Source organism: Hyaena hyaena, unplaced genomic scaffold (genome assembly GCF_003009895.1).
Source record: "Hyaena hyaena isolate Hyena2069 unplaced genomic scaffold, ASM300989v1 scaffold_28, whole genome shotgun sequence".
Taxonomy (NCBI): Eukaryota; Metazoa; Chordata; class Mammalia; order Carnivora; family Hyaenidae; genus Hyaena; species Hyaena hyaena.
Window position 1 is genome coordinate 5,447,526 of NW_024080660.1, and position 25,832 is coordinate 5,473,357.

The following is a 25,832-nucleotide window of genomic DNA, read 5'->3' on the forward strand; positions in this document are numbered from 1 at the left end:
TAGTGGCTGGAAAATGCTTTTGCCCATTTTTGTTTTGAATCCTTTGTCTTATTGATTTGTAGGAGTTTCTATATATTGGATACTAGTATTTTTTCAGTTATATTTATGTTGCAAATATTTCTATCCATTTACGACATATATTTCCACTTCATTGTCTTTTGATGAACTGAATTCTTCATTTCAATGTAGTTGAATTGGTCAATGTTTTAAATCAGCGGTACTTTTTGTTCTCTTATTTGATAGAACAAAGCTTTGTTTTGAACTTTGAACTTCTATTTCGAAGTCATAAACATGTCTTAGTAGGTTATCTTTTAAAAGGTGTGAACTTTTACCTTTTATAGTAAAGTTCTTAATCCATCTGGAATTGGGTTTTTGTAAATAGTATAACATCAGGGTCTAGTTTTATTTTATTTTTCTAATTTGATGACCAATTTTCCCAGTACCGATCATTAAATAGTCTATCCTTTCCTCAAAGATCTGCAATGCTGACTCTGTCAATTTACTGTCTTTTTGGACATCAACAGTCCTGTAATTGGGCTTTCTATTTTTTTGTATTGGTTGCTTGTTTATTTCTATGCTAATATGACTGCCTTAATTGCTATTGCTTTAAAATATGTCTCCATATCAGGTAGAACATGTTTCTCCCTTAGTCTGTTAATATAGTGAATCACATTAATAGATTTTAAAAATGTAAACCGCTGACATTCCTGGGATAAGTGCAACTTGGATAAATCCCTGCTGGATTCTTGCAAGTCTGTTTATGAATTTTATTGAGATGTAGTTTTTCTTTTTTATAATGCCCTTTTTTGGATTTGATATCAAGTGTAGAGTAGCCTGAGATATCTAATTAGAGTATATATAGTAGAGATTCTAACTTCCCCCAACATCCATTCTCCTTCTTTCTAAGCAACAAGAATCCTGAATTTTAGCTCAGAGTATTGATATCCAGCCGAAAGGCCACATTTCCCGGGCCCTCGCCACTGGGTTTCCCCATGTGACTATGTTTGGAGAATGGAAGAGAAGCAAAAGTGTTGCATGTGATTTAAGGAATTGTTTTTATGGACATGCTCTTAAATCCCTCCCTCCCTGCTCAGATGTGATGGCTCTGGCCTAGCAACCATGCTGGGCCCTGAGGGTGAGTTCTACACCAAGGCGGGGGCAGACAGCTGAGCTGGAAGTAGCCTTAGCCGTGGGGAGGCTCATGGAACTACCAGCTCTTCCTTGTCTACCTTTGGGCTTACTTTTACTGAGAGAGAGAGAGAGAGAGAGAGAGAGAGAGAGAGAGATGTATTTCTACTAAATTTAAACTATTAAAGGAGTGATCCTTCTCCCATTTTTTTTTTTTTTGAGTCCACCTCGGTAAATTATAATTTTTAGTACTTTATTCATTTCCCTAAGTTTTCAACTTTGTAGTAGTTAAGGATTTAAGCTCTAGAGCCAGATTGCTTGAGTTGGAAATCTTAAGCTCCTTCATGTTCATGGAGTCGTGTTGAGTGGGAAACTTATTTGATCTTTCTGAGTCTCAGTTTCTTCATCCATGAAATGGGGATAATAACAGTATGTACCTCTTAGCATTGTTGGGAAGATTAAATGACTTAGTGAATGTAAAGCACTTGGAAGAGGACATAGCTTATAGTAACCATTCAATTAATGTTAGCTATACTTTTATTACTATCTTTACCCCTTTGCTTTCTTTGAATTTGTTTTCCTTTTCTAACTACCATGGCCGAACATCTGGTTCACGCATTTTCATCTTTTTTCTTTTCTTTTTGTTTTTAAGAATTTTATTTTTAAGTAATCTTTACACCCAAAGTGTGGCTCCAACCGCTCCAACCAACAATCTGGTGATCATGAGTCATATGTTCCACCGACTGAGCCAGCCAGGTGCCTCATCTTTTTTCTTTTCTAGTAGAAACATTAAAGGCTATACATTTTCTTCAAAGCACTATTTCATGCACAGTTTTTTTTAAAAAAAGATTTATTATTTTTAAGTACTCTCCATGCCCAGTGTGGGGCTTGAACCCACAACTCAGAGATCAAGAGTTGCATGCTCTACCTACCCGGTCATCCAGGTGCTCTTTGCATAGTTTTGATACATAGTATTTTCCTGATTCTTTAAGGCTGAGTGTTTTTAATTTTCCATATTATCTCTTTTTTGACTCTGAGTTATTTAGAAGTATTTTTAAAAATTCTAACTGTATTTTTTTGGTGCAAGTTATCTTTTATAATTGATTTTTAACTTCAATGCATTTTGGTTGTGGAAGGATACTTATTCTTTGACATTTGTTGAAAATGCTTTAAAGCCTACGCTGTGATGAACTTTTTTTTTTTTAATATTTTTATTTATTTCTAGGAGAGAGAGAGAGAGACAGCGTGAGCAGGGGAGGGTCAGAGATAGAGGGAGACACAGACTCTGAAATAGGCTCCAGGCTCTGAGCTGTCAGCACAGAGCCCGACGCGGGGCTTGAACCCATGAACCGCGAGATGATGACCTAAGCGAAAGTCGGACGCTTAACCGACTAAGCCACCCAGGCTCCCCTGTGATGAACTTTTGTAAATACTTCATGTGTGTGTATGTTTTTTTAATACTTCATGCGTACTTAAGAAATATACATTTTAATTGTGTGCACCATTCAATATATGTCCATTAAATCAAAACTGTTTCCTTTGTTGTCTAACTCTTTCATACCACACTTTTGTTTTCATCCACATGATATGTCAACAGTGAGAGAAATGTACTGAAATCTTCCCTAGCATTGGAGGATTTGTCTTAGCAACTTGTTTCCCTCCAGGACAGTGCAAAGCAAGGTCAGCTTTTTCTGGAGGTGATTTGCTTTGCCTTGCTGTAAAGCCATCCAAACACGTGCATTTATTCACATTTCAAAGCCACTTTATTACCAAAATGAACAAAAGGAGAATGCTGTTTAAATTAAATAAATTACACAAACATCTCGAGTCCCCGGTCTTCCCCGGGAACCCCCTCATCACAGGTCAGTATCACTAAGAACATTCAAAAGTATTGAAATTCTGGATTATTTCACCATCTTGCCCTCCTTCTCTGCCTCAGTTGTGTCCAGAGAGTGGTCTCTTTGAATTTGCTTGTGTTCTTTTCAAAGAATTCCAACGGTGAAGTTTTCTTCAGTGTCTCCCTCTCCCCCATGCGTTTCCAATTTTACCTCCACCATTTAGACACTTGGTTCAAAGGACACCTCTGCTTGGCGTGTCTGTAGGCTCTGTGACCTTCCCCCACCTCCTAGGCCCGAGTTGGACTTTGAAGGAGGTGGAGTAGGGGAGGGTGAGTTGTCATGGCTAAGGTTCTTGCCCTCCTGGAATATGGCACTTCGGGTGCTGGGCACGGTAAATCCCAGATAACATTGTCTTCCGCCTTCCAAGTTTTGAGTTCCATTGGCAGCCAGATGGCATAATGAAATCACAGAGAAGCAATGCTCGAAGGCCAAGAATCTGTTGGCTCTTTGCCAGCACCCTCTCCTTTAACTCTAAAAAGACTCGCTAGCTGACCGGCTCACTCAACACGCAGACACACAACGCAGGTCAGGCTGAAGTTAGGAACTGGGAAGTTTTTTTCAGGCTGGGCCAGCCCCACCTGTTGGGCAGGGTCCATGAGTTGAAGGAGCTTGAGAGAAGCAGTGGGGAGAAGACTGAAAGGTTTTCTGTGCACTTCCCTGGAGATTTCCCCAAACACTTGCACGTGCAATCTATTTATTTTCAAGTCAACAGTCAGCTTCCTCTCTGACCCCCTCACATATATGGAAAACATACCCCTCTTCTCATCTCCCCTAGAAGAAAATGACCTCAGGTCCTGAGTTTGTTAAGGAACTCCATGGAGGGTGACCCAATCTGGATCAGCCCTTGCCACATCCTGCACCCAGTGGGTGACATGGCTGGCCCTTGGGAGGCTTCCTCCCCTGCCTGGTTGAAGGACTCAGGCCCCAAGCTGATAAGGGAGAGTTAATAAAATCATTGGCTCTTTGCCAAGTGAAAAAGCACAAGGCAGACTTCTGAAGCAGGGGAGGCAATTCTGAAGTCACGGGGACCGGCAGGGCTCAGGTCCCACCAGTTGGCCCTGGGTTGGCACTAGCACCCCCTCCCCCTCCCTGTCTCTGTTCAAAGAAGGATCCCAAAAAGCATTTATGCAGAATAACTGGTATCTGTTACTAGGTTGCCAGAAGATTCTGGTAGCTACTCACCCTGTCCTTTTTGGATTCCTACCTGCCCTCAAGTGGAAGGGAACAGCCCCTGAAAGCACAGAGTGATCATGTTTCAGAGGGTGGGCTGCCTCTGGGGAGGTATCTCTGGTGGCCTTGAGGGCCCTGGCCAACCCCCCAGCCTAGAGTCTGAAGCACTGAGTAGCAGTGGACGTTCCAGCAGCCTTGAGATGAGGAGGAGGAAGGGGACGCAGTGGTGAAGATGAAGATTCCGGGCTGTAGGGAGCACGTGGTCCCAGGAGTGCAGAACTTCCAGGGACGGAGCTGGGCAGCCGGAGGGGACAAGCTACATAAGCAAGTCCATCTCTGTGTCTTGTGATAGCTTGACACCATCTGCCACCAAGCTGTGCAGGCCCAAGGGCGTTTGCACCCTAGGTCAGGAGGGTTGTCCTTTCCCTTCTGTTCCTGGCTCACTCTTAAAGTCGGCAGTTGGGGTGGGGGGTTCCTCATCAGTTGCCTTGGGCAGGGCATGGGTGGGTGCGGTAAGGTGAGCAGGAGGCTTTCTCCTTCCGGCCAGGGCCCTGAGGGTCAGCAGGAGGGTGAAGAGGTAGCTCTCCTTCCTGCTGAGGTTGGCTGGCTCTAGAGATGCCAGGAGGGAGGCAGGGAGAGAGGAGGCAGGGGAGGGGAGAGAAGAGCCCAGGTTCTGGTGGACGTGTTCTCCTCCACTGGCCACTCCTTGTGACCTCAGGCTCATCCTTCTTGGGGTCCCAGAGGCCACACCCTCTGGAGGCAGCATGGGGACGGCCTGGGCCTTCACAGGGCAGTCAGGGTCTCTGCATGAAACATACTCCCGAACATTTCCTGCGGGACCACGGAAGGACAGGGGAGGGGAAGGGAGAGCATTAGACCTGTTGAGTTCACAGTGGCTGCAACCATGAGGTGACCCTACGGGCCGCTGGCCAGAGAGAGCTTCATGAGTAAGTGTGAGTGTGAGTGTGAGTGTGTGCATGAACAGAGGAGGGGAAGGGGACAGCCTAAGAGGTGAACTGGTAGAGGTGATAACAGAAGATGTGTGGGATCTACTTTGAATCACCTCTGGTGTGCTCTGTGACCTCCATGTGTCACAGTCCTTTTTGGCTTTGCTTTCACTGGTAAGTGAAACGATGGTGGAGATGAGACAGGTTCTGAAGTCCCGTCTTGCTCTGATAAGCTATTGGGAGCCTATGCCAGGGTTCTGGAATGTGCTGGAGATTTCACAGGGGCACAGAGATCAGTGCTCCCAGACACATGTTCAGTGGACATGGAACTCAAGCCCAAAAAGGGTGCGAAGAGGAAGTGAGATGTGATTTCTGGCAGGCCTAAAGCCAGACTCCTCTAAACCTAGAATCTGGGTTTCTTTTACTTCAGGGCATTGGGCTACTTTGTCAGGATGATAGGGCCCCAGTAACACTTTGCATCTGCACAGTCCTCAGTGCTTAAGGGCTGGCTACACGCAGTAATACTTGTACCCCTCGAACTCATCTGACCTCACCCCTATCTAAGTTTCCTAAGGGCAGGGTCTTTGTTTTGTTCACTGCTGTCTGCCCAGCCTGGAATGGTATCAGGCACGCAGTCGTTACATATCTGTTGAATTAATGGAGGGCATAGGAGCCCCCGCTGATTCTGTGAGGTGGAGGGGGCAGGTATCACCCATATTTCCCCTACTTTGGAATGATAGAAACTGAGGCCCTGTGCGGTATGTGGCTTGTCCAAGATCACATGTCGTGTCCGTGCGGTATGTGGCTTGTCCAAGATCACATGTGGACACGACACAGAGTTAAATGGTTGTTCCTTCTCAAGAGCTCCCTCCAGTGCCTCTCCCTTCCCCGGTGATGCCTTTCAGGGAGTGGGAAGAATTAGGATCTGCTGTTACAAGAGAGGCGAGAGAGAAATGTTGCCTTCAAGGCGGCTGCTCTGGTTTGGAGGTGAGAGAGCACAGTGAACGCCTTGGGTTTGGGAGGGTCTCCTTCCCAGGCCCAGCCTCCCTGGTGCCCTTGCCCCTCAGCTCACCTGCTCTAAGTCCCAGTAGCTGGGGCTGTCCTCTTCCGAATCATATAGAGACATTTCAGGGTCCACGGAAGCCTGGAAGGGGAGAAACGGGTACAGAATGAGCTCCATGACCCAGTGACACAGTCCGGTGCAAATGGCAGCCTCCGGGTGGACGCCGTGTTTTCAGGGCGAGTCCTGTGGCTTTTTCCCTCCCCTGCCCCATCTGCTCACAAAATGTAGCACAGGGTGGCCTTCCCCCTTTCAGTGGAGGCGTGCGTCAGGGTCTGCCCTCCTTTGTGGGCAGCTTAGAGGCAGGGGATGTTGGCCTAGCTTGCGAGGAAGACTGGCTAGCTGCCTGATGTTGGGGAATCCATTTCCTTCCTCTGGAAATCTGTTCCCTTCTCTGTAAAAGTAGGAGAATCAAATTCGCTTTTCAGGCTTTCTACATCACCATGCTGTTGAAAAGGTGCGTGTGTGTGTGTGTGTGTGTAATTTATATATATGAATACATTGTGTAATATGCAAATATAGACATGTTCTGTATATAAAAATTATTTTAAATATGTAACCATAGTAAGTGGACATTATTTAATAACAAATGGCGAGGATTCTTCCAGAATCTTGCTCTTTTCAGTCCGTGGACAAGGCTTGTGAACCCAGAAGGCCTGCTCCCCACAGTTGTGCTCCCTAAGCGTGGAGGGCGGGCACCAGGGCCCAGTGTTTCCCTGGGCGGGCAGTCTTCCAGCACTTAGAACAGATGGCTTCACCTTCGTCCCTCTCTTAGAGCAAAGAGCAAATGGTTGCTTGAGGGCCAGGAAAGCCTTTCTTATGATCCACTGAGGGCGGGGGAGGGGGGAGGAGGGGAGGTTTTATATATGAGGAAGGCTGGGGCACAGGGCCTTGGGAGGCTAAGGGCAGGGGCCAAGTTGAGAGGGACCCTGGGGGTGGGGGGCGGCTGGAGATGCCAAGGCAGGGGCCCCAGTGGGGTGGGGTTTTTCTGCTCCCACAGCTTTCTGGAGTCCTAGATGGTGTTATTTGTAGCTCATTTGCATATCACTTAGTGAGCTAGTGAATTAAATGTCAAGAAACTGAGACAAAACTTGGATCCAGTCTCTTTATCCATGATGAGTCTGAAATCTCTAAGCTCTGCTAAATTAAAACAGGCAGGCTTACTCCCTTCCTTTGCCCAAAGCCTCTTCTAGAAGGAGCGAAGGAGGAGGGCACGTGAACAACGCCAGCATACTGGGCATAACCTAGTGTGCCTCGGGTGTTTGGAAATGAATATTAATAAAAGATTTTAGAGTATACAAAGTGCTTTCAAGTGACATAAGAGGCATCATTCTCAGTTAATGCTAAAGCAGAAGCAAAAGAAAAGCCCTGCGAGGTAGCTAGTGTTAATTTAGGGTGCTTGCTCTGCAGAAAAGCAACTCTGAAATGGCAGTTTCAGGAAAGCTAAATGACAGAATTTGTGTTCTTGTGCTCTAATGCCCCTGGTCTTGCAACGTGGTGTCCTGGGGCCTAGGATTCCCAAGGGACCTTACCACTGGGAAGTCACGTCCTGGGGCCGCTTCTCTGGCATTTGCCTGGGCAAAGAGGACCGCGTCGTGTATGCTGGGAAAGACGTGATTGCGCTCTAGACATCCATCTTCAAAGACACCTCCGTGGCTGATGTCGTTGTACACCTGGGCTGGAAGGAAGGAAAAGGCCCTCAGAAAGATAACAGCTTTGTGGTTTGGAGCTGGAGATGGGGAAAGGACAGCGAGAGGGGAGGGAGGGGTGGGGAGAGAGTCATCCAAAGGCCAGGCCAAGTCTTGGTCTTGCAATATCAATGCTGGACAGCAGAGGGCAACATGAGCTTGAGGATGCTGAACCTTCAACCGGGGNGGGGGGGGGGGGGGGGGGGGGGGGGGGGGGGGGGGGGGGGGGGCAGAAGGAAGCAGTTTGATTCAGGGAGTCGGTACTTTGTGGCAATTGAGAGGGAAAGGCTAAAACGTCCTCGAGGAGGCTGCTGCCCGTTTTATCCCTGGGTGGTTCATTCTTTCTCTTGTTTCTCTAGACCTATCCCGCAACCTCCAGTGTGTGACAGAGCCCTTATTTTTGCTAAATCCTAGAGATGATTTCCCAAGAGGTGTCCAGTGAGGGTGGGGATTGTCCATAGACTATCTGCCACTGCAGATTCTCTCTCTGAGTAGGTTCCACAGGGCTTGGGACCTGCTCGGGCCAATTCTGAAGCTGGGGAGGGCTCCACAAGGGGTTCTCACTTTCTGCAGGAAGTGAGGTGTCTGTGCCCCTTCACTTTCTGTTGTGTGTCTGTGTGTGCTTGCTCTGTGTCTGCACCCCTGCACTCTGCATATGTGCTGACGATGTGGAAGTCCACTACCCTGTGGACACGTCTTTGCGGCTGGGTATATACACACACCTTTGGAGATTGTGTGTATATAAAACCGTGTGTCTGTGTGTTCCCCAGATAGCTACAGCACGTGTATGCTTTATGCTTTGGGGGGCTATTTGGGTGCTCTCATTTTCTATCCCCCATTCAGCATTCCGCCAGCATCCCTCCCCACCCCACCCCCAGCCTTTTGGTCCCCTAAATGTCCTCTTCTTACCGTGGATGTTCACCAGGAAGACCTTCACCCCGATCTTCCCGTAGGTGGAGCTCAGCTGGAAGTGGTTGGGGAAGGGTTTTGGGACGAGGAGACAAAAGGAAAGGAATGTTCTGAGTGGGTCTCAAAAGTGATTCACAAAACGCACTTCAGAGGGGAAGCCAAACAAATAAGCACCCCCAAGGGCCCTGGCAGCCAAAGATAAAAATAGCAGCAAAGCACACCACTTCTCCCTGGAGTGTTGGCTGTCGGCTTTTCTGGAAAGCAGGACAGAAATGGGGCTTTGCCAATGAGGCGGGCACTTAAAGCCACCATGGCCTCTTCTTCTGGGGTCAGATCTTCTCTCTCAGTAGCTTAGGTCCCCAGATTCCACCTCTTTCCCGACTTTGTGGCTTCAGGCAGAAGCTGCAGGGGAGGCTGGAGGCCCACCGGGCTCCAGGTCCAGGCTAGGGAAGCGGGCTGAGCCTGTGGCGGCGGAGGTGCGGCCTTCTGCGCACATGGTGCTCTCTGGGTGATACTCAGCCTCTGCGCTCTCGGAACCGCCTCTGTCTGAGCCAGCTCTGAGGTTTGCTGACTCCCTGCTGTTGGAAGTGCTGCTGAGAGGTTATCAGATGGACGGATACCTTTATTCAAGGTGTCCCATCAACTGCTAATTTGGCCTGAGAATGCGGAGCACTAATGCTATTTCTTCTTCTCTTCTCAGCTGACTGGAATTGGCCAATGCCGGAGTGTCTGGGTGACTGTGGGAAGGAGCAGCAGCCCATGAACCAGGGCCAATCTGAACTCTACTCAAAAGACTTCGGGGTGGGTTCCTGGTGGCCTGAGAGGGAACTTGGGATGGCCTCTGCCAGGGAGGGGTGCTAAGGCAGGGTGGGGCTGCAGATATCGCTCCAGTGTCCCTTTCCAGCCACTTGTCAGCTTGGGCTATCTGGGCCTGCTTTGCAGAGGGCAGCCTGTCCTGGTCGTGTCTGGGGGAAAAGGGATCCTTAGGAGCCACTTGCCTCCTTGGTGAGCTTCCTCTCTCAGCTTGTCCAAATGAGAGCCCCAAGGAAAGGGAGTGTGGGAGAGCAGGGGTGAGGGTGTTGGAGTGGAGGGCAGGCCGGCACTCCCTGTGCCTGGGCCCTCACCTTGCCCAGGGCTTTGATGCCCATCAGGTCCACAAAGCTGACCCCACTCATATCGAGGATGATGGTGTGGAAGGTGACAAAGGGTGGGACGCTGGCCAGCATGTCCCTGGGCTCACTGGGGGTCTCGGCGGAGGCTGGCGGCGCACAAGGGGCAGCTGGGGAGCTGTCAGGGCTGAAGGTGATGTAGGACACGCTGGCGCCATTAGCAGAAGTCTGGTTGTTGTTGGGGTCCGTTGGGGTGGCGTTCTCAAAGTCTTGCTGGAGCTCCTGCAGGGAGACAGTCTGGAGGGTGGGGGGCGGGGGGCCAGGGATCAGCAAACAGAATTAGACTTTGCTGAGGGAGGGGCAAGGAGTGTGCAGGTGGGGGTGAATAAGTGCAGATGGTGGTGAAGATAAGCCCGCAGAACCGCACAGGGGAGGCGTCTCCCAGCGCTCTTTCCGTAGGCAGGGGCTGTGTGCTCAGGCTCCCACACACCAGCTGGAGGCACTGAAGGCTCAGCCCACCGAGCTCTGGGAGAAAGTGCTTCTGGAAACAACTGTGCTCCTTTATATATTCGTCTGTGCCTGCCTGATTCTCCCCAGAACTCCCACATCCATGTCAAAGCTGGCTGGGCACCCCAGGAGATTCACCACTGCTCCCTATTTGGGGTTGTTCATAAGTCAATGGGACATATTGTATCTTAGCCAGAAAATGGGAAGGGAGTTCAGTGGCTATCCCCAGGAGTTGGCATCCAGTCACCCAAGGAGAAGAAGTTTCTATGGCCACCAGGCAATGGCTACAGAGACTTTAGGTCTTTGCCTCAAAGGGTGCTGGGAGGTGGGGCGCAAGGGGCAAGATCAGAGCAGGCAGGCAGTTCCTAGCCTCAGTTCACCTTGGTTTTCATAAACAGAGACTTCCTCTGCTGTGTGGGCATCAGTCTCCCCTTCTCCTGCTTCCTGAGGTATTTTTGCTTGGCCAGCAGTACTTTCTGGGGGTCCACACCTGTCTGTAGGGAGAGAATCCATAGCAGTTTGGATGTCCGTCCTCTTTGGAGGGTGGTCTGCCCCCCAGTCCCCTTTCTCCCATCTTCTGGTTACTCCCTGGTCAACCCCTCTGGTCACCAGAGTTCTGAACCTTACCTTGGCAATGACCTTTTGCCTGAAGATCTCTGAATTGGCAAAGTAGAGAGGGGAGCAGTAAGTGACAATCTTAACCCCTTCGATTTCCTGGACCTACAACAGGGAGACTGAGCTCAGGTGGCAGAAATGTCGTTATTGCCTTTTTTTTACTTGTGTTTTTTAAACGTTTGTTTATTTTGGGAGAGGGAGAGAGAGAGAGAGAGAGAGAGAGAGAGAGAGAGAATGTGCACATGCATGAGCAGAGAGAGGGAGAGAGACACTCTCAAGCAGGCTCCACGGTCCGAACAGAGTCCAATGTGGGACTCAATCTCATGAGTGTGAGATCATGACCTGAGTAGAAATTGAGAGCCAGATGCTTAACTGATCGAGCCACCCAGGTGCCCCTTAACCTTCTTTTATTTGGAGTGGGGGTAGGGCAAAAGAGAGAGGTCATAAGTTTGGGTTACTCACCCGATTATAGGCCTTAGGATTCACATAAATGTCAGTGTCCATGACCTGGGCCAAAGCATAGCCATTTCGACTAGATGAGAAAAGAAAAGAAAAACTTAAGAACATACCAAACACAAAAGGAAATAAGAGCATGCTAATAGCAGATCAGCCTGGAAGGACCCTGGGGTGGGACCTGGAGCAGAAGCAGGGTGGGATGGTCCCTTCCTCACCCCTGGGGTGTGTTATGTTGGTCTTTCTGCACTGGTGACACATGCCTGGTGGCCTATGGCTCGGCTGTAACCCGAGGGATGACAGGCAAGCCCTTGACATAGCTCCCAGACTGGGGCCCAGCATGGAGAAAAGGTGAGGTACACAAGTGACGAGCTTGGGTGGCCCTGAAGTCACCGCTTCCTGGTTCTGAGTTCTCAAGAAGAGAAGACAGGGCTTCTCTAATATAGAGCATCTTCTTCCTCTGCCGCCCCTGTCCTGTACTCCTCAGCCTTTTTATCGGAAGGACAGGGCATCTGTCCTCTGGACTGGTGTTCCCCTGGGGAGGGTCCCATTTGTCCTGGGGACTGGCAATGCCTTTGGATGAGCTCAGGGTCTCACCCTCCTGTTCTCCTGCTTTGTATGGCCCCCCGCCCTCCAAGCCCATGAGGGCTTCTCTGGCACTTTAATATGGCAGTCAGACAGCCCAGCCCGGGCCGGGGGCCCCGCTGCTGTGCCACGTGCGGGCTGTTACTTACAACTGAGTCTGGAAGACCACAACCAGGGCGGAGAAGGCGACGCCCACGGCCACACCGTAGGGCAGGCTCAGAAAGAACGAGGAGAGGAAGCTCACCATCCAGACACACTGTGAGGAGAGGGATGTCAGAGCAGGCCCGGGGAGAAGGCTGCCTCTTTCGGGAGGTCTTCCTGGAATAGCCGAGGCCATTCTCTGTTTCCACAGCCTCAGACCCGCCCTCCCCCTTTCTTGGCATCTTTGCACTTTGTCTTATGCTTCGGTCCTCTGGCTACACCTGCACATTTCGCCCAGCCTGAGTGTGCCCAGCAATCTTGCTTGGTTTTTCATAGACCACCCCAGCCCACACAGGGAGGTGGTACGGTGCTCGCTGGGAGTATGAGGGTGACATACACCTGGTTTCAAAGTTTCATTCTCTCGCTTACTAGTTCTGTGAGCCAAGTTGCCTGATCCACAAAAGGGCAATGATAATACCTGTTTCACGAAGGGATTAAAAAGCTAAGGCAGCTGAAGGTCCTAGCCTAGTGATGGGCACCTAGTCGTCACTCAATGAACAGGAGCTCCCTCTCTCCACCTGACGGGAGGCTGCGTGTTCCCAACACACACTCATGACCTTCCTGGCCTGACGGTCTGGGGTCTGGCTGTGTGGATGGGGGGCAGGGTTGGATGCAGTTTTGATAGCTGCCTCCTTTATGGTCCTTTAGAGTTCCCCAAATTCCTCTAAAAAGACAAATCTGCCCACATTCCCCTAGAGAACAGTGAAGACAAGACGTGAGCCCCAGGCACAATGGAAATACCAGAGCCTGTATTTGGTGGGGGTATCACTGAGATGTGGTAAGAGCAGATCTTTGGGGTGGGATCAGGAACGTCATACTCTCCCCTATCATCACCACTTACTGGCAGACCCTAGATGGGCCACTCACTTCTCTGGCTTTAAGGATTTTCCTTGTGTCCCATACAGGTCAGCCTTGGTACCCAGGAGACAGAGTCGCCCAGAGGTTTGCAGCCTAAGATTTGGGTTCCAATCCTGACTCTACCCTTTGCTACCTCTGTGGCCTTTGGCAAGTTACTTAACCTCTCTGAGCCTTGGTTTCATCACCTTTTTAAAAAGGTTTTATTTATATAAGTAGTCTCTACACCCAACATGGGGCTGGAAACCACAACCCTGAGATCAAGAGTCATCATGCTCTTCTGTCTGAGCCAGCCGGGAACCCCTTTCTTTCATCATCTTTCGAGGAGGTCAGTAAATCCTCTTGTGGTGGAGCTTAAATGGGATTTGTTGTCAGTGTGGTCAATACATGGTAACCTTATTACTATTGTCCAATGCTAGATGCGTTGGGCCGGTGACTAAGCTTAACAACAAGTCGTGTTTGCTGAGTGTTTTACGGGTACTCGGTGTTCACCCGTATGATGTCATTTAATCCTGAGAACCAGTGTGTAATGAAGTCATGACTGTCACCCCCATTACAGATGAAGAAATAGAACTCCAGAGAAGTCTCCTAACTTGCTCAAGATCCTGGTCTGCTGGCTTTATGTTCTAGTTTTTTGTTGTTGTTGTCACTTTTTAAAACGATTTCTTTTTGCTTTTTTTTTTGGAACTATAAACCATAAAAATAATCATGGCTATTTTTTTTTTAAATTGAACCCAGGGTACAGTTTGGATAGCATGCTCCTTACTTGTATCATCTCATTTCTTCCTCATAAACAACCCTGGAGTGGGGGATGGGGTAGAGAGTATAAGATACCCATTTCTCAGATGAGAAAGTCAAGACTCAGAGAAGTTTACAGACTTGCTAGGGACTTGCTTGTCTAGGGCCACGCCATAGAGCCAGTGAACAGTTGAGTTAGGACATGAACGTAGGATGTCTCACTCCAAAACCTGGCTCTTAACAGTTGGCTATGCTAATTAGGGAGCAGCAAAACAGAGGGGCCACCACAGAAGAGGTGACGTGCTGTGGGGTTGGAGGAGGGGGCGGGGCATGAAAGGGTACCCAGAGGCCACCAAATACCTACACAGTCCAGCCTGCTCTTCTTCCACAGGTAATAGGGGTCAGCGAGTTGCTTGAGGGAGTTCTTGAGGTTGACAGCGATCAGGGCTCCTAGCACAGACTGGGGAAGCAGAGCATTATTCTTTCTCACCTGTGGTGGCCCCTCCTTCCTGCCCTGCCTATAAACACCTGAGCCTGGAGCGTGGCAGGACAGAGCTGCAGTTCCAGAACTCTCTGTCTGCAGAGCCCCCCGGATCTCTGCGCTCAGTCTCGGGGCTCGAGAGTGCAGTGCAGGTGCAGGGCCATGGGGCCCATCCTGGCCCGTCTCTGCCCCTCCCTTCTTCCCTCATCTCCAAACCGTCCATGCCCAGGGTCTTCCTAGTCAGGCACCCATATGCCCTTGTAAACGCTAACTGGGGAGTTGACCCCTAGGTCAGAAGGCTGGAGATTACCACCAGCCCTGCACTTAGGAGCTGTGTCACCACAGATCACTTAGACTTTCTCAGCCTCAGCTTCCCTCACCTGTAAAACGAGGATAGTAAAACCATGTTGTCTACTTTACAGGTAGGTGATTAGGACAAAGTGTGACAATGCTGGCACTTTGTAGACTGTAAAGGGTCATGCAACTCTTAGGGATTGTTGTTGCTGGAGTCTTTGGGGGGCCTCTGCTCTCCTGCTGTGCTCTTACCTTGGGGAGAGGGTATAGATAGGACCCCAGGGCCAGCATGGTGATCATCACTACTAGGGAAACACACAGGCTTGCCACCTATTCAGAGAAAGAGTTGGGAAGAGGGCATAGGTGTGAAATCCTCGTTTTCAGTTGATTTCCAATAGATACCTTCGGTGGAGTGAAGACCAAGGAGAGGAGAAGAAGGTTGGAGAAGCAGCTGGCCTGGCGTGCATGTGCCTCGGCTTCTCTGGGGCAGCTGTTTTGCTACCTTCTCCCCTTCTTCCCCACTCCCCTGGTACAATGCTCACCTGGGATTTTCCTCCAGCTCCATCCACAGCCAGAGTGACAGAGAGAGCACAGCAAATGACATGGATTTTAAAGAAGGAGCCAAAGAAGTTGCTGCAGCCCAGGGCGATCATCTCCTGTGGGGACAGGGGCAGGATTGGAAGCAGGCGCCGTGGGGGGTGGGCAGCAGGTGTTGCCCAAAGTCGTCCATGCAAGCCAGATCCTAGGCCTAGGACTTGAGAACCATCCTACTGCTAGAAAGCCCTACACTCCTGGCCAAGCGGAGGTTGGCCTTCTGCGGTCAGAGCCCCTCCTCCTCACCGGTAGGCAGCTTGCTCCCTTCAGCTCCAAGAGCTCTGCCGTATCTCTGGCCAGGCCTCTGTGGGACCCAGCTCACCCTGCCGTACCTGCCCGCGTGGACCTACCTGGTTAGAATCCACGTCATAGCCGTGCTTGGTGGCCAGGGTCCGGCCCATAGCCAGGTTGATGACATAGCCCACGATGGCCAGCGAGAAGGCCGTGCCTATCATGTCCTTCCACTGCGAAACCACAGGTGACACAGGAGTGGGGAACCTGCCAAAGAGACAGGAAGGAGGCAGGGTGCAAGGGTGTGAGGGGAGGCAGGGCGAGTCCTTCCTCAACCTACAGGGCCCCGCAGGGCCCCAGTGTGTGCCAGGGTCTACGTGAATTACCCCTTGTCATCTGAGTCCTCAGCACAACACTGTGGGGCAGCTGCCATCACTCCCACTGCCAAAGCAGAAACCTCATTTGTCCAAGTTCACAGAGCCAGTAAGTGGTGGGGCCTTATTTGTTCACGTCCAGATTCTGGACTCTATGCTCACGAGTCCACAGACCCATAGCCACTACCCTCCCCTGCCCTCTTCCCACCCTCCTCCCCCAACCCTACAGCACAAGCCCACCCTTTCCCACCCAGGGCCCAGCATGGTGCCTGGCACAGAGTGGACGCTCAATGTTGATCCTACTAGCTTCTTTTCCACGTGGATGAAAGGAACCAACACATTAGAACAAGGCAAGGAGCTGGAGAAGGACCGATCAGAGAGGCTTTGTTTTAGCAGCATCCACTGAGTGAGACTTTTGGGGGTGTGTGTGGCAGTTAAGGCTCACTGTTTGTAACACAGCTAGCATTGGCTGGTTGTACTGCTGTCTTCCATAATAATAGAAATAATTCACATTTAGTGGGTGTCACAGAGTCTACAATGCTCTTTCATTAGAGGGTGTCTCATCTCGGCCTCTGAGCCCAGGCCTCCATGGGTGGGTGTTGGTAGCGGGGGAGGGGGGACAGGTTTCCTGGCCACCTGGACTCACCCTTGTTGGATCTCTCCAACGATCTGCATGTGATACTTTCTGGGCATCTTACAGCCCCCAGAGATAGCTGTTGCCACCACCACCTGCAAATCCCAACAGAGAGAATGGGGATTGGCAGGGCGGGGGTCTCTCTCAAGCTTCCCTTTTCTCTGGGGACTCCAAATCCCACTCCCCTGCCTCCTCAAAGGGGAACAACCCAAGGAGCAGGAAAAGTGGGAGCCATATGCAGGGGGATGGAATGGATTCACCCAACTTCCTCTTCTGCTGGCTGCCAGCAGAGGAAGCAGTGAAGGTGGGGAAGGGCTCTGGTGGCTCTGATTGGGGCTGGGTTCCTTTACTCATGGCCTCTCTAGCCTGGCCCCCAAAACTCCAGCCCTGGGGAGGATCCTTACCACAATCATCTCTGTAGGGATGGGGAAGCGGATCTTGTGCATGTAGCGGGCATTGAGCTCCTTCACCAGCACCAGGAAGATGCCACTGATGAGGGCGAAGATGAGCGAGGCGATGTTGGTGTGGGGGAGGTTTTTGCAAATGTCAATGAAGGTCTGGGGGAGAGAGCATCATGCTCATGGGCTCCCACTTCTTCTTCCCATACTGTCCCCACCCTTGGATGTCTAACCTAGCAGAAGGATGTCATTAATGCAAATGGGAGCACATCAAAGCAGAATCCAGATCTTGGTCACCAATAGCATCTCATCTTCCACCTCCCTCTCCCAAAGGGCATGCTGGGATCTCATGCCAGGGTGGGAATGGTGATTCTCTTTCTTAGAAAGAATTCAAGCCCAAGGAGGAGGGATGGAGATTAGACATAAGAAAGGACCTCCCAGGCAGGGAGGGATTGAGGCACTGTATCAGGGAACTGATGGGGAAATGAACATCTCCTTTTCAGTAGGCATTAGCCATAGAGAACCTCAGTGAGCCTTCAAGGTCATGTGTTTGACCCTCCCTCCCAAAGTGGGAACCCCCTGGGAATCCTCTCTGAACAATCGGCCAGCCAGACCCTTGCTTGAGGACATCTTGTGAGGAGGAGCTCACAACTTCTGTGTCTGTCTGAGCCCCTCCCCATGTTCAGGGATGAGTCCTAGACTCACAAAGACGATGGACCCTGGGCCCGCGTAGGAAGGGATGGTCAGTCCAAAGATGTACTTGAGCACCGAGATCAGTATCTGCAGGCCGGCTGCCGTCATGAAGCCCCGGATGAAGGACTCGGAGAGGTAGATGGCCACAAAGCCGAACTGCACGAAGCCCAGGCCCATCTGAGAGGAGAGAGGTGGGGGTGGGGGTGGGGAAGACCGAGAGAAGGGTCCGCAGCTCCCACATGTGCCTGACCCAAACCCAGGCTGCAGTTCCGTGCAGCCGCCCGAGGAAAGTGAGCTCTCTGTGACCTTGTCTTGCCCTTTACTGTGCCAGCAGACCTTTCGTCTGGTTTGGGGCATGGACCTCTTGGTCACGTTACCTCTCTGGCTTTAGTTTTCTCATCTGAAAAATAAACCTGGTCCTCCCTCAGGGTTTCCTCTCCACACGGTTGGCTAGCCCAAATCTTGGGAGTCATCCTCCCTGAGCCCCACATCAGGTCTGTCACCAAGCCTTTTAATGCTCCTGGCAAAATGTTCCTTAAGTCCACCCCATCTCGGCCCTCCCCTGGCCGCCTCCCTGGCCCAGGCCTTCGTCAGTCTTGCCTGGACTTCTGCATAGGCTCCTAACTTTGACTGTAGTCCACCTCCCACCTCTCTTCTCCATGGCCTGAAAGATCCTTATAAACTGCCAATTAGACCCAAAGCCAGGGCAGGGGGCACAGACTTCAGACTACTTTGTCCAGCCTCTGCCTACCTTTCCAGCTTCTTCTCTGGCCCATCCCCCAAAGGTCTCCTGCTGTCCAGGCACACCAAACTTCTTGCCTTGTCAGTCCTTGGTCGATCACACTCAAACCTCAATGCTTTGGGGTGCATTCCCTCTGCTGGAACTGCCTTCCCATGCCTCATTCATTTGGTTACCGGCCAACCTCCATTCATCCTTTACTATTCAGGTCAAATGCCATTTCCTCTCTGAGACGAGGCCTTCCCTGACTCTCTCTTTGGTATTCCCACTGCCATGAGAACATCTATTATGCCGCTTATCTCCCTGCCTACAAGTTTATCTGTTGACATGGTTACTTCCTCTGCTGGGCTGTACGCTCCTGGAGAACTGGACCTCTTCTTTACTTGTGTTCCCCCCAAGGCCTAGCCCAGTTCCTGGCACAGCGACACAACCAAAAACATTAATGGGATGAATGAAAGAATGAATGAATGAATGGTGTCCTCTGAGGTTGCTTCCTGCTCTTGTGTTCCATCATGCAGTGTTTCCCTTCATAAAACCTAGCAGATTCCTTTGCAATGTGTATAATTTGTGTTGTGCAGGTGATGCTGTGGTTTGGGGCGGAGGAGCCTGGAGGAGGCGGAGGACTGTGCCGGCAGAGGGGTGGGCACTGGGGAGGGTGGTGGAGGGAGCCTGTGAGTCTTCCAGACAGTCTAGCTCAGGACAGTTTGCCCGGGTGCAGATAGTGGTCTTACGGACCTGCTGGAGGCAGGTGAGGGGATACACTGATTTTTCAAGGTCTTTTGTGGCCCTGGGAATGGGGAAGAGGGAGGACGTAGAGCCCTGAATCAGTTTTAATGTCAAACCAGGGCTTTGAGGCAGCAGGACGGAAAGATGCCCGCCCCCCGCCCCCCCAGGCTTCGCCCTTGACAGGGCCACGGCCGTCCCCTCACCTGGATGATGGCAGTCAAGCAGGCCAGTGTTGCTGACACGTGCAGCCTCTCAGCCTCCATGGCTGCCGTGTCCACGTAGGTCTTGTTGGTGACATTGTTGTAGACCCAGAATTTCGACTCTGGGGCCAGCTGCAGACAGATGTTACCCACCAGGATGCTGATAACGGCAAAGGTACCTGTGGTGCCCACCCCGCCAGCAGGAGTCAGAGGTTTGGACCACACCCAAGGACAACAGAAAGGGGCCCAGGAGTGCTTCCCGACCCCCGAGGGGAGGGACCCCCACATCTCCAAGGCTCCTCTCCAGCAAGGAAACAACCATTCACGTGTAACCACAATCTATACTTTTCAAGATGCTTTTCAACTGTTAAAATGATTCCATTGGACACATGAGGCAGTGAGCTTGGGAATGCAAGTGGCACCTGACCCAGAAATAGGCTTAGTGACCAGGCCCTTTTTCTCGATGTCACTTAGCACCAGAGAACTCCAAATATCCCTGCAAAGACCAGCCTGAGAGTAATTTCTCCCATCTCTTTGGTAGAGTATATCTTGTTCCACCAAGTCTTCCCCACTTGGAGGGAGACAGAACAGGTAATGCTAACCAAGCTCACAGAAGCTAAGTGGTTTCTATAAGGTCATAGCAAACCTGGGACTGACACTCATGGTGACAGTCCCTTCAGGACCCCCCAGCACCTACACTAGGAGAATGCAGATGGAAAACACCCAAAGCCCCTTTCACATCCTTGTGGTCCAGGTCACCTGGCCTGCTGAGAAGGGAGAGGACTTACCTGGCACCATCTGGTGTATGCCCCCCAGGAAGAAGTAGGTGAGGAGGGGGAAGAAGGAGGAGTAGAGGCCGTTGACTGCAGGAAGGTTGGCCAGCAGAGCAAATGCCATGCCTGCAGAGAACAGCAGATTGAAGGCTGGGGGGCATGGTCGGGGTATGGAGGTCACAGGGGACAGGGAGAGGAAGGGGGGAGAGCAGCAGACCAAGCCACCCTGGGGGACAGACCCCCTCACCTTGTGGGACCTGGATGCATCCACCGCTGAGTCCACCCAGCAGGTCGGGGATGAAGTAGTCTTTGATCTTGTACTTGGGGAGCCAGGAGAGCACGGGGAGCAGCCCAAACACCACGGCTTTGATCTTGGCTGAGGAACACCTGGAGGGGAAGAAGGTAGCCTTCCAGTCGGCGCTGCATGGTTTGGACACTCTGAGTCAGGTAGGGATTATAATATTCTGTTCCTGGTCATCCATCCATCCATCCATCCATCATTCATTCATTCATTCATTCACTCATTCAGAATTCAGTGAGCACCCACACCATGCAGTAGGCTGGGGACACTGAGAAAAGAAAGGCAGGGGCTTTCTTTGGAGAGCCATTCACACGCCCTTGGCTTTAGCTGAGCGTCTGGAGCCAACTGCCCATTTGGGACATCCAGAAGCCTTGGCGTAAAGGCATGGATTTTGTGATCACTTAGCCTTCCAAGCTGCCAAGTCCAACCCCCCATCTCAGATGGCCTTTCTCCGGTCTGACTGAGCACAGGCCCGGGCACCCATGAGCAGGCTCCTGAAGCTTTGTGTGCACACTGGGTTATAAGGGTTTGCTTTTCATCTGTCGTTCTCAATGGACAGCAAACCCCACCATGACCAAAAGTCTGGCTCTCTGGTTCATCTTTTATACCTTGCACATTGCATTGGGATGCTTAGTAAATATTTGCTGAATAAATGAATGAATGAATGAGTGAAAGGACTGGCTGGTATTGAAACTCAGTCTGAGTAGGGCTGCTGCCATCTTTCTTAGCACTTCCCCCAAAGAAGGCTCCATTGTCCCTACAGGGTGTGCCTTGGCTGACCCACCGTCTCTTGTGTGTCATGACTCCAGTGCTGGAGTTCTTCCCACTGTTAATTCATTGGGGGCGGAAGGAATGGGCGAGCTGTTTGTTGGCCAACGCAGGGTGGGGAAAGTAGATCCCTTCCCTGTTTGTTGAACACCTTGAGGTCTTTTCATAGAAACTCAGGAGCGGTAGGAACAAGGGCCTAAAAAACTCAGGGGTGACAGCTCATGGATTGATGACTGTGGCGGGGGCGGGGGGGTGGGGGGAGGTGAGGCATTTGCGTTTCTTTTCCCAGTTGAGGGAACTCAAATACTCAAATACTCAAGGCCCATTTGGTGACTCACTAGCCTGCTCTGATTAGGCTTCCTTTCCTGCCCAGCACCAATTCCTGCTCTTTGCTATTATTCAACAATAGTTTCCCAAACCTGGGTTCCCTGGATGTCACCCAAGACTAAAATCAACACAGACAATGCTTTGTACCTTGTAGAGTCTGGACAGATTTTCTGTCCCAACCAGTACTCTGTGAAAGGGCATCACCATCAACATCTGAGTCCCCAGTCTCCTATGGGACCGGTGGATGTGCCTCTTCCACCCTTGGGCTGGTGGATGGGGCATTGGATGGGTAGTAGATAGCTTCTAGCATCTCTAAAGCTTTGTCATAAGGGAGCACAGCACTGCGGGAACTCTCTCAAGCTTGTTTGTGACAGGGAAAACTGGACTCACAAATAGAGAGCTGAGTAGGGGAGGGCAAACAACCCCCTTGAGGGCAGGTATCTGCCCAGCCTTATTTGCAGGCCTGCCATATGTTGGTAAAGGCAATCTGCAGCCTGATAGAATGGCTGGAAATGGATGCCAAGCACCTATACAGAGGCTTCAGGGGCCAGGAGGATTAGCTCCCTACCCATTCATTCATTCATTGACTCAACAAATATTTATTGGAGCACCTTCTGTGTCAGGCACTGTTTAAGGCTCAATGCCAGCCTCCTGGGAATTGTTAGTTCCCTAATCAGTTTATAGTTTTAATCTATAACCTTTTAGGACAACAGCAGATACCCTCATCCCTCCAGCACAGAAACAAACCAGACTTAAGCTGGGAACTAAGGCCGACGCAGCCCAGCTGTGCAAGGAGCCCAGCTGTGGGTAGGGTGTCTAGACACTGAAGACCCAAGGCTTTGGCTGTGACCCAGCAGGAATAGAGCCTCCCAGGGGAAGTAGGGTTGGACCAGGGCTTTAGTGAAGACTCAAGTGGGTGATTCCCCTGGTCTGAACCAGTTCCACCTGCATCTCCACTTCAGCCATTGCCAGTGACCTCGATCCAGGTAACTGAATCAGCTGTTTCCCCAGGGGAGTGAGGAAGAGCAAGTCAGCCCACAGCCAGGACTGAGCAAGGTCTGCCACAAGTGTAGGGAGGGGGAAGGTGAAGCTCATAGCCTTCAGTTCCTGGAGTATGGGCATAGGTCACCTCCTGAAACCCCCTCCGTGGAGGTGAGGTTCTACTACCCACTAGCACAGTCTCATAGATCTGAGAGTGAAAAGAGCCCAGAGTATGGCAGGACCCATCCTGGTAGATACCCTTTAGGAGGGCCCAGGAATTTAGGGGATGCCTTCAGGCATTCTCTGGATCAGGAAAGGGAACGAACATCTAGGAGGGATAGAGGACAAAGGACATTGGATGGTAGTGGCTTCAGATTTTTCGTGATCAGGAGGGAACAGGACTTTAAGTAAGGGCTCTGTTGTTTCTCCTGCCCCATGTGGTAGCGCGCCCATGCAGAGCTCCCTTACGAAACAAAGAGAGACTTGAGTGGACGGAGAATATGGGAAGACCTCACGCAGGGGCTGGAGATGCCCTACAACTCTACTGAACCTGTAGATCATCCTTGCTGCTACTCCCCATTCCCCACAGGGTGGGTGTCAGTACAGGAGGGCTTGTAGGGTCTTAAAGTCAGGGTTCTGAACCTCAAGGCTTTCCCAAGCCCTGTCTTAGGGACACAGGTACCGGAGCTATACTCTGGTGCAGAAAGGATTTTGGTGGGGAGGAGAGGAAAGAGGTGTCTGGGCTCTGGGCCACATTACCTGAAGGCATTGCGAAGTTTCTCTCCCAGTGGGTATGTCCGGTCCTTCTTCTCAAACTCATCATCAAAGAGGGTGAGAGAGTACGCGGCTCTGTCTACCACGTAGCGGGGCCTGGGCTGGCTCATGTCTGGGGCATTTACAAGCTTTGGGAGAGGCAGAGGAGGGGAAGATGAGGGGGCATCTCTCCCCAGTGCCAGCTCTGGCCTTCTCTCTCTAGTTCTGGCCACAGCAGGGTTTTATTCTGATCTCTTCTCCGCCCCCATCCAGCAAGGTGCCTCCCTTCCCTCTTTCAAGTCTTTCCACCAGACTCACTTCTGCTGGTGGCCTTCCTTCCCAGGTACTGATGATGCACACACTCGCCCTGGCTGTTTTACTTGGCGCCCAGCACGTGGCTGGCACGCCACACCTGTGACATCACCGGCACCCCCGCCGAACACCAGGCAAAAAGGAGGCGGGAGTGCAAGGCAGGAGTCACAACCGGATGTCAGAACATTGGTCTGATCCACTGCCCCCAGCCCCGGCTGCCGATGCCCCCACATGCCCCTCTCCCTCCCCAGACCTCAGTTTTCCTGGCGGATAGCTCACACCATTCAGCCAGTCAACTTGGAAGAAATAGAGAAAACAGCCTGCCCGGAGGCAGGGGGATGACTGAGGGGACCTCAGGAAGACCCTTCTTGAACGAGACAACTAGGACTTCACCAACAGGTTTTCCCAGGGGGATAATGGTGTGTTTGGGGAAATCAGGATGGTCTGTACCGGCTGGCTCTCCCACGGCTTCCTGTGCCTAACCTTTCCCCCACCCTTGTGTACTGGTGTTTCTCTCCTCCTTGCTTTTTGCGCAACCTTGCTGATGTTTCAGGAGCAGGGCAGAGCTGAGTGCCAGGGCCTGAGACTCAGAGGAGCTTCCCGTGGGAGCCGTTCCCCCTCCCTCCTGCAACTACCGGTCCCTCCTCCTGTACCGTGCCCCTGGGTCCTGGGAGAACCCCCTAGGAGGACCTCTGAGGAAGAAGGGAGAAGAAAGAGGTGGGGCACGTTTGGAGGAAGGAGGAGGGCAGTGTGGGGGTGGCTGTAGCCAGTTTGGCAAAAGATTTGAGATGGAGTTGAAAGCGAGAAACCACACAGGGGGTCTAGGGACGTCCCTCGGCTTCCTGTAGGAGAGCCTGGTGCATAGGGGTTATCAGAGGCGAGCGGGTTGGTTGATGCCTTTTGTGGAAGAGAACATGGCAGAAAGATGGAAAGTAACAAAGGGTCCAGAAACCTGGGTTTAGTCCTGCTTCAGTGGTGAGATGGAACAGACAACATCACCTTTCTGAGCCTCAGATTCCTTGTCAGTAAAATGGGAGAAACATATCCAGCTCACAGGGTTGTTGTGACCATCAGATGAGTTATGGGCAAGAAAGGGATATGTGAGGGGCACCTGGGTGGCTCAGTCGGTTAAGCGTCCTACTTTGGCTCAGGTCATGATCTCATGGTTCGTGGGTTCGGGCCCCATGTCAGGCTCTGTGCTGACAGCCAGCTCAGAGCCTGGAGGCTGTTTCAGATTCTGTATCTCCCTCTCTCTCTGACCCTCCCCTGCTCACGCTATCTCTCTCTCTCTCTTAGAAATAAATAAAACCTTAAAAAAAATAAAAAAAAAAAAAGAAAGGGATATGTGAAATGTACCCAAAATGAGGCAAATGTGAGTCGTTTTTATTAATAAGATGGTACCCACGTTCATGCAGGTTGGGCCGGGGGATTCCATTCATTTGGTTGCAGGACCCCGAGGTCCATCAGAACCTGTAAGCAAGGACTGGACACCCCGCCAAATCCCTAGTGTGATATCCAGCTGGGAGGGAGTGGGGGAATGAACTCACTCTCAGCGCCTGTGCCCGGCCCCTTGCCTGGCGCTTAGTACGCACTCAACAAATGCTTATGGAATGAATCAATACATGGTGTTTTGGAGAAGACATGGGCAGAAATGAGTAAAAGCGATGGCATGTGAGACACTTCAGTGAGAGAAGTGAGAGACAGAGAGGCATAAGGAAAACAGCAAAAGCTTTAGAGCCAGAATGGCCTGGGTTCAAAGATTCAGTTTCTTCATCTGGAAGTGGGGAATGTAACGGTTCTGAGTGGTTGAAAGGAGAACGTGTGTATAAAGTGGCCGGCCTGGCCAGGCGCCTGGTAAATGGTAATGGCGATGATTATCGAGGTAGGAGGGTGCTGTCTTCCTCTTCGGAGAGACAATTCAGAGGCTTCCAGTCTTTCACCCTCCAGTGAGGCAGGTGCCCCTGCTCCTCCTTCTCCCCACCCTCTCCAAGGGTTGTAAGGGTCTAGCTTTCTAGGTGGCTTCCCTGATGGGCCCTTGGGGAACAATGAATAAAGAGCATGACTGTCTAGGGGAACCCAGAGCTCCAGCCTGGCTTCAGAGAAAGACTTGTGGTTTGGAGGAAGGGGTCTGTCCCTGGCCACCAAACAGATTGCCCGCAAAGGAATAGCTAAGATGTCCAAGGGGAACTGAACCCGGAAGAGGCAGCCCTTTGGAAGAGGGGGTGATGGGAGATCTCACATCCGTGCCCTGGGCAGGTGGTGGGTGGTCCCTGAAGCCCTTTCCCAGGCTGTTTTTTCAAAGGCTCTAAGCTCTCATAGTGTGTCTGTGGGGAGGAGGCTAACATCTGATCCCACAGAACCCTGCTAACCCAGCGCTCACTTCCTCATTT

At 51.2% G+C, this 25,832-nt stretch overlaps 1 protein-coding gene across 1 annotated transcript; it reads right to left on the reverse strand.

Moving 5' to 3' along the window:
- Nucleotides 1-4,979: 4,979 nt before the first annotated feature.
- Nucleotides 4,980-23,261, reverse strand: SLC26A9 (solute carrier family 26 member 9). The gene is made up of 20 exons (XM_039227620.1): nucleotides 23,137-23,261; nucleotides 20,248-20,387; nucleotides 20,016-20,126; nucleotides 19,231-19,406; nucleotides 17,575-17,739; nucleotides 16,876-17,028; nucleotides 16,484-16,566; nucleotides 15,583-15,730; nucleotides 15,181-15,294; nucleotides 14,891-14,968; nucleotides 14,228-14,323; nucleotides 12,219-12,325; nucleotides 11,494-11,563; nucleotides 11,044-11,136; nucleotides 10,797-10,910; nucleotides 9,925-10,206; nucleotides 8,801-8,855; nucleotides 7,736-7,881; nucleotides 6,216-6,287; nucleotides 4,980-5,027 (listed from the first exon to the last, which is right to left on the reverse strand). The coding sequence occupies exons 1-20, from the start codon at nucleotides 23,259-23,261 to the stop codon at nucleotides 4,980-4,982; spliced, it is 2,376 nt and encodes a 791-aa protein (XP_039083551.1).
- Nucleotides 23,262-25,832: the final 2,571 nt, after the last annotated feature.

Coding starts and splice junctions, on each gene's coding strand:
- SLC26A9 (XM_039227620.1), bottom strand. CDS start 23,261: ATGAGCCAGCCCAGGCCCCGCTACGTGGTAGACAGAGCCGCGTACTCT. Junction 20,127..20,247: donor ATGCATCCAGGTCCCACAAG/GTGAGGGGGTCT, acceptor TGTTCTCTGCAG/GCATGGCATTTGCTCTGCTG. Junction 6,288..7,735: donor CAGGACGTGACTTCCCAGTG/GTAAGGTCCCTT, acceptor CTCCCCTTCCAG/GCTTCCGTGGACCCTGAAAT.